The 8,463-nt window shown below is 39.0% G+C and overlaps 1 protein-coding gene across 6 annotated transcripts in view; it reads right to left on the minus strand.

The window, feature by feature from the left end:
- The window catches only part of LOC110454007, a 54,371-nt gene extending 47,293 nt beyond the window's left edge, over window positions 1-7,078 (minus strand). For 5 of the 6 annotated variants that reach the window (XR_002463332.1, XM_021503291.1, XM_021503292.1 and 2 more), the window contains exons 1-3: window positions 6,558-7,078; window positions 3,727-3,784; window positions 1,287-1,398 (exon numbers count right to left, since the gene is read on the minus strand). Coding sequence is in view for 5 of the 6 variants with exons in the window: in XM_021503291.1 (XP_021358966.1) it covers window positions 1,287-1,398; window positions 3,727-3,784; window positions 6,558-6,881 (494 nt within the window). In the remaining variant the exon portion in view is untranslated. Of the gene's footprint in view, window positions 1-1,286; window positions 1,399-3,165; window positions 3,383-3,726; window positions 3,785-6,557 lie in introns of those variants that run through there. The other variant, XM_021503293.1, reaches the window with a different exon arrangement.
- Window positions 7,079-8,463: the final 1,385 nt, after the last annotated feature.

The raw sequence follows: 8,463 nt of genomic DNA on the forward strand, positions 1-8,463 counted from the left end.
AGTTCATACAAATCTCTGGTCTGTCCAACAGTTCATACAAATCTCTGGTCTGTCCAATAGTTCATACAAATCTCTGGTCTGTCCAACAGTTCATACAAATTTCCGGTCTGTCCAACAGTTCATACAAATTTCTGGTCTGTCCAACAGTTCATACAAATTTCCGGTCTGTTCAATAGTTCATACAAATCTCCGGTCTGTCCAACAGTTCATACAAATCTCTGGTCTGTCCAATAGTTCATACAAATCTCCGGTCTGTCCAACATTTCATCTAAAATTGGTCTGTCCAGCAGATTCTAATGGTACACAAAATGAACAATTATGACACACATAATTAATAAAGGGCCCAGAGGGCCTGTATCGCTCACCTGAATATGTTTAAAATAATTGGTATGAAGTAAAGATATAGCACTCCATGGTAGGTGCTGTAAGTACATCATGAAATTTTAGCAAGATCCAACCAGTACTTGAGATATAGCGAGAACAAATTTAAAACAGAGCCCCACCCCAAAGCCCCTAGGGGGGTCATACCCACCATTTATACAAAAATAAGTTCCCTTGGCCCAAGGATGCTCCAGACTAAATTCGGATAAAATCCCTTATTCCCTACGGTAGAAGAAGGATTTTAAAGGTTTTACCTCTATTGCCCCTATTGGGTCTGCCCTTCAGGTCCCAGGGGGGCCACACCCACCGTTTATACAAAATTGGTTTCCCTTCACCCAAGGATGCTCCACACCAAATATGGAACAAATCCTTACATTCCTACAGAAGAAGAAAGATTTTAATGAATAATTTGCTATGGTTCCCCTATTGGGCCCCGCCCCTCAGGCCCCTGGGGGGCCAGACCCACCGTTTATACAAAATTGAATCCCCTTGGCCCAAGGATGCTCCAGACTGAATTAGGATAAATCCCTTAATCCCTACGGTAGAAGAAGGATTTTAAAGGTTTTACCTCTATTTCCCCTATTGGGCCCCGCCCCTCTGCACCCAGGGGGGTCACACCCACCATTTATACAAAATTGGTTTCCCTTAGCCTAAGGATGCTCCAGACCAAATTTAGTCAAAATCTACTTGGCCGTTCAGGACTACTAGCGTTTTAAAGGAAAAGTTGTCGGACGGACGGACGATGGACGCTGCGGTATGGCATAAGCTCATCATGGTCCTTTGGACCACGTGAGCTAAAAATTGAGACTGCCCAACAGATTCTAACGACAGTGAACCACACATACATTAGGCCTAGCCTGTAAATACAGTACCATCTGACAGAAACAATGATGTCCAAGATTTACCTGAGGAAGAAGGCAGGAGAACCGTAAGGAGAGTGACCGGACAACGAGGAACGATTTCCTGGACCAGGAGAGGATTTTATCTTCCGACGAGACTTGGAGCTCCCAGAGTTCACTGAAAACAAAGGTCAGAGTTATTCTGCTCAACACCAAGTGTATCTATAGTCACCTCCCTGAGCCTTTAGTGTATCTAGTCACCTCCCTGAGCCATTAGTGTATCAAGTCACCTCCCTCAGCCATTAGTGTATCTAGTCACCTCCCTGAGCCATTAGTCTATCAAGTCACCTCCCTGAGCCATTAGTGTATCTAGTCACCTCCCTGAGCCATTCGTGTATCAAGTCACCTCCCTGAGCCATTAATGTATCTAGTCACCTCCCTGAGCCATTAGTGTATCTAGTCCCCTCCCTCAGCCATTAGTGTATCTAGTCACCTCCCTGAGCCATTAGTGTATCAAGTCACCTCCCTCAGCCATTAGTGTATCTAGTCTCCTCCCTCAGCCATTAGTGTATCTAGTCACCTCCCTCAGCCATTACAATAGGATTAGTTAGTCTGTTATAAATATCGGTATAAAAACCTTGTCTCTTGTTTCTATAGACACCATAACATACCCACTGTCCCCCTCTGTGTAAATATTATAGAACTGAAGTCCTCATCACAATAATTAGCCCACACTGGTCAATTAACCATTTCTAGATGTAAATCTTATATCCATTATGTTCCAATCTATTTTCTCTTCAGTTCAAAATAGGTTTTGTTGGTACAATTATGCATTAATATTTCTTAACAGTTAAACATGCATAATAAATGTTTAAATGCCGATTTCCTACAGCTGTTATGGGTTTGAATATAAAGAGTATCTGTTTCGGTTTGGAACGTTGACAAGTTTATTTGTTAGTGTTTGATATTACAATACAGGGAGGCAGAAATAATGGTGTGTAGATAAGGAAATATCTTACCAGCCACACAATAATTACACTGCCACAGGAACACATCAACGATCAGACACATTTAGTTACAATGTCACAGATATCGTAAGACAATATCCTGATCAGCCCCCTTCCTTTACACCATTATATATCAAAAGGATTAAAAAACACACCCTAGTCTATAGTCCAAACAAATACTCCAATTTACATTTCGTTGTCTTTAGTTTGTTTTTTATCCCTTAAATTTATCAAAAACAAGAATTTAACAGTACATTATTATACAAATCTAATTATTTAAAGCTGAAACATTGTATTTCATTCTAATCAAGCATGATTTCATTGAGTTTTGTTATCGGCCATGATAAATAGTTCTACCTCCATGTTCATTCTTATCGTACCAGTATGTAATTGATGTTATATGAGGATCAAGATATCTGAGAAGATGTGATGTATTATTATTTTGTGATACTGTGCACTGCATATTGATACATGTATTAGTGTATCATCACAATACATGTTGATAAATATTGTCTTATACAGCCCTACAATACAATGAGCTCACAAACTCACAGCGATGGTTATACTATTGATGCCGATATTTTCTTAATGATGAGAAAAACTCAATTTGTTACCTAGCTATTCCATCTGACAAGACAAAGATTGCTTTATGAATTACAATTGTATTGTCATAACTCATTTGGGTTAATTCCTCTTAATATTTGAAACACTAACATATAAATCAATATTAGATAAGCAGCTGGATTGATCCTCAAATGTCCACTTCCCGACTAAACATCTCTATAAGATTGACATGTGCCTTAACTGACCACATTCCCAGACCCTGGCCTGTTTGTCCACTTCCCAACTAAACATCTCTATAAGATTGACATGTGCCCTAACTAACCACATTCCCAGACCCTGGCCTGTTTGTCCCTATCACAGCTGTGAACACAAACCTCTAGGAGCTGCAGACTTCGACCTTGTCCCACAATCTTGCTCCCCGAGACCTCTAGGCACTGCAGACTTAGACCTTTTTCCATAAACATGCTCTCCAAGAAATGTTTTGGCAAGCTGATTGAAAGAAGGATCGTTTCTCCATTTTAAGATTTCTACGAGAAATTCGCTACGTTTCTCAAGATCTTCACCATTCACCTCTGACATGTTAATCCTACAGCTCTAATTAACTCAGACTTTGGCATTGATTATAAACTTAATTAAATCTATCCTGTCTCAAATATCACCTAAACACTTGACATATAGACTGCAGAGATTGGTTCCTGTCTATTGTAGCAACACGAGGGGTCATCTACAGGAGAACAACTCAATATTTCCCCAACAAGAATAAAAACATTATCATCTTTTCTGTAATAGCAGCTGGAAAAAACACTTGCAGTCATCCTAATGAATTATTACTACTTTTTCCTGGAAGTATGTTCCAAACAATTGTTTATATTTTGTATTATATGTATGTGAGCCTACATCAGTGCCCCCCTTTTTGGGCCCCTGTGGAGACTTACCTGTCTGGGACGCCCGTTTCTCGGGTGGTAGATTATCTACACTAAGGAATGGTTCCATCTGTTGGTAAAGACAAAACATCTCATTAACGCTGTGTCAATCTTTTGGTAAATCTGGACACAGCTGAGGGAGCACTGAATGCTGGCCCCCACAGACCGATAGCATCAGACACCAAGACCTGCCATGGCTCTTGGCATTTAAAATAACAATAAAAAATACAAGACAGATACATGTATGTACATTGATAAACTAAAGGCAATACCTACAGTACTAGTGCAGTAGGAATCAAAGTTCCGACATAGTGATACAACACGTATACTCTACAGTGATCCCAGTCCAACGCAGACCCAAACTGTAAATGGTCCATCAGATGCTACATTGGTTACACCTTTAGAAGTCTTATCTAGTATCTACACCTAAACTTCCTAAGGATTTCATGTTTACAGAGGTTGTGGCTTCATGTTTCCTTTTCATGGTGAACAAAACAGGAATTATGATAACAGGACGTTATATACAAAGGGAAGATGTTATATACAAAGGGGACATTCCTCGTCAGAAATGTCAGGATAAAATAGCCAGCTTATAGTGTGCGTGTAGAATGATCAGGTAAACTTAACCATAAATTTCACATATTGTATAAGGCATGGTACAGATTTAAAGTACCACGTTATTATACTTATTATCATGTTTAATGGTGAAACTGAAATATTGTATGGAGTATGTGGTACGGAGGTAAAACATTGAGATGTTGCATAGAGTATGTGGTATGGAGGTAAAACATTGAGCATGTGGGACAGAGGTAAAACATTGAGATGTTGTATAGAGTATGTGGTACAGAGGTAAAACATTGAGATATTGCATAGAGTATGTGGTACGGAGGTAAAACATTGAGCATGTGGTACAGAGGTAAAACATTGAAATATTGTATAGAGTATGTGGTACAGAGGTAAAACATTGAGATATTGTATAGAGTATGTGGTACAGAGGTAAAACAATGAGATATTGTATAGAGTATGTGGTACGGAGGTAAAACACCGAGATATTGTATAGAGTATGTGGTACGGAGGGAAAACATTGAGATATTGTATAGAGTATGTGGTATGGAGGTAAAACATTGAGATGTTGTATAGAGTATGCGGTACAGAGGTAAAACATTGAGATGTTGTATAGAGTATGCGGTACAGAGGTAAAACATTGAGATATTGCATAGAGTATGTGGTATGGAGGTAAAACATTGAGATATTGTATAGAGTAGAGAGTATGTGGTACAGAGGTAAAACATTGAGATGTTGTATAGAGTATGTGGTACAGAGGTAACACATTGAAATGTTGTATAGAGTATGTGGTGCACAGGTAAAACATTGAGATATTGTATGGAGGATGTGGCACGGAGGTAAAACATTGAGATATTGTATGGATTATGTGGTATGGAGGTAAACATGCAGATGTCTATATAGATTATGTGGTAGGGAGGTAAAACACTGAGATATTGTATAGAGTATGTGGTACAGAGGTAAAACATTTTGATATTTTAAAGAGCATGTGGTACAGAGGTAAAACATTGAGATGTTGTATAGATTATGTGGTATGGAGGTAAAACATTGAGATATTGTATAGAGTATGTGGTATGGAGGTAAACATGCAGATGTCTATATAGATTATGTGGTAGGGAGGTAAAACACTGGGATATTGTATAGAGTATGTGGTACGGAGGTAAAACACTGAGATATTTTATAGAGTATGTGGTGCAGAGGTAAAACATTGAAATATTGTATAGATTATGTGGTACGGAGGTAAAACATTGAGATATTGTATAGAGTATGTGGTGCAGAGGTAAAACATTGAAATATTGTATAGATTATGTTGTACGGAGGTAAAACATTGAGATATTGTATAGAGTATGTGGTACGGAGGTAAAACACTGAGTATGTGGTACGGAGGTAAAACACTGAGTATGTGGTACAGAGGTAAAACATTGAGATATTGTATAGATTATGTGGTACGGAGGTAAACATGGACATGTCTATATATAGAGTATATATATATATGGTAGGGAGGTAAAACATTGAGATATTGTATAGATTATGTGGCACGGAGGTAAAACATTGAGATATTGTATAGAGGATGTGGCACGGAGGTAAAACATTGAGATATTGTATAGATTATGTGGTACGGAGGTAAAACATTGAGATATTGTATAGAGTATGTGGTAGGGATGTAAAACATTGAGATATTGTATAGAGTATGTGGTAGGGATGTAAAACATTGAGATATTGTATAGAGTATGTGGTAGGGATGTAAAACATTGAGATATTGTATAGAGTATGTGGTAGGGATGTAAAACATTGAGATATTGTATAGAGTATGTGGTAGGGATGTAAAACATTGAGATATTGTATAGAGTATGTGGTACAGAGGTAAAACATTGAGATATTGTATAGATTATGTGGTATGGAGATAAAACATTGAGATATTGTATAGAGTATGTGGTAGGGAGGTAAAACATTGAGATATTGTATAGAGTATGTGGGACGGAGGTAAAACATTGAGATATTGTATAGAGTATGTGGAAGGGAGGTAAAACATTGAGATATTGTGTACATGATACAGTATTTGGTATTGATGAAGCAAAAGATACTTTTAGTTAGAACTGATAAAGTTACTTCTGAAAATGAAAACCATTTTTTTAAAATAAAGCTTGTATATGAAATATTAAAAAGGAATGATGTTTGTCAGAACTTCTTTCCAGTATCTGTAAATGCACATAGACATATATATGTAGCCATCATAACTCCAGGCTGGCCTGTTTTGTTGTTGACGGAGTACGACCTACCTCGTGAGATTGGATTGGACGTCCTCTTGTTTTCACCGGTGAGTTTGACTTGGCCTTGGATGAAGTCTTCCTGGTAGAATGACCACCTGATACATGTATATTAGTACCTGTTGGTCCCCTCGAGTGACCATTTATGACGGGTTCGTTATCATCAAGGGGGATGTCAATCTCTACAATCAAGTCTGGGTCGTGTTCATACACAATGTAGGAGAGCTCGTTGTTATCGGAGAGTATTGTAGGTCCCTGGCCGCTAGGTTCATTCCCATTTCGAATACCGTCAAATGTATCCGTTTGACCGGGCGACCCCTGCCCTTTCAAAGCCATGTCTAATCTGTCTACTTGGACCTCGGGGATTATGACAATGGACGTAATTCAAAATTGAAAGTGTGCCAGTTTGATTAGAAATTAAGACGGGACATGGATATAATGGACATGGTACCAAAGCACCCGTGCACTTCTTAGTGTATTATCCGATCATGACAGCAACGTTGTCAACCATGTTGTTTACATGATTTTCACTCTCGTTTTCAACTGCATCCGCTTAGAAATGTAATTCCATTACGGAACTTTAAATGTTATATAGGGGAATGATGTTTAAGCAGGCGTGAAGTTTATTTCACAAAAAATATTTTTTCATGTTTTGAAGTTGTCAGACGCTACTAATTGCTGGGTGAAACATAAACGAAAGTATTGCATATCACTACGCCTGATCAGGAAGGGAGCTAACCGTTGAAGTTTAAAATAAGGTCTCACACCAGTTAAAAACCAATAGTGACTGACCTGATGTACGTTAATACCCAATAGGTCAAGGGTACCAGCAAGTTAAACTATCTTATCGCCATGTTTATCATGATGAAACATTTGTTTTAGACCTATTCAAAACTAATATTCCTTAAAAATCACACGTCAGCATAAATTTTACATGTGTCCTTATACTAGTCAGGTCACAACCACTGACAGGTGTCCTTAATTGTTAGGTCACAACCACTGACAGGTGTCGTTAAAAAGAAGGTTACACCACTGCCATGTTTCCTTAACAGGAATGTAACTCCCACAAACATGTGTCCTTAATAGTTAGGTCACACCCACTGACATGTGTCCTTAATAGTTAGGTCACACTGACCCACTGACATGTGTCCATAATAGTTAGGTCACACTGACCCACTGACATGTGTCCTTAATAGTTAGGTCATACCCACTGACATGTGTCCTTAATAGTTAGGTCACACCCACTGACATGTGTCCTTAATAGTTAGGTCACACTGACCCACTGACATGTGTCCATAATAGTTAGGTCACACTGACCCACTGACATGTGTCCTTAATAGTTAGGTCATACCCACTGACATGTGTCCTTAATAGTTAGGTCACACCCACTGACATGTGTCCTTAATAGTTAGGTCACACTGACCCACTGACATGTGTCCTTAATAGTAAGGTCACACCCACTGACATGTGTCCTTAATAGTTAGGTCATACCCAGTGACAGGCGTCCTTAAAAGGAAGATCACACCCACTGACATGTGTCCTTAACAGGAAGGTCACACCCACTGACAGGCGTCCTTAACAGGAAGATCACATCCACTGACAGGTGTCCTTGACAGGAAGGTCACACCCACTGACATGTGCTCTTAACAGGAAGGTCACATTAGTACACACGTGTTCCTGACCCTGTAAACAGATCTGTGTATCAGAGCCCTGGTACAAAGCATACTTACTCTGACCCTCATTAATACATGTGTTTCTGAGCCTGTAAACAGATCTGTGTATCAGAGCCCTGGTACAAAGCATACCTACTCTGACCCTCATTAATACATGTCTCTCTGAGCCTGTAAACAGATCTGTGTATCAGAGCCCTGGTACAAAGCATGCTTACTCTGACCTCCATTCATACATGTGTTTCTGA

Source organism: Mizuhopecten yessoensis, unplaced genomic scaffold (genome assembly GCF_002113885.1).
Source record: "Mizuhopecten yessoensis strain PY_sf001 unplaced genomic scaffold, ASM211388v2 scaffold7621, whole genome shotgun sequence".
Taxonomy (NCBI): domain Eukaryota; kingdom Metazoa; phylum Mollusca; class Bivalvia; order Pectinida; family Pectinidae; genus Mizuhopecten; species Mizuhopecten yessoensis.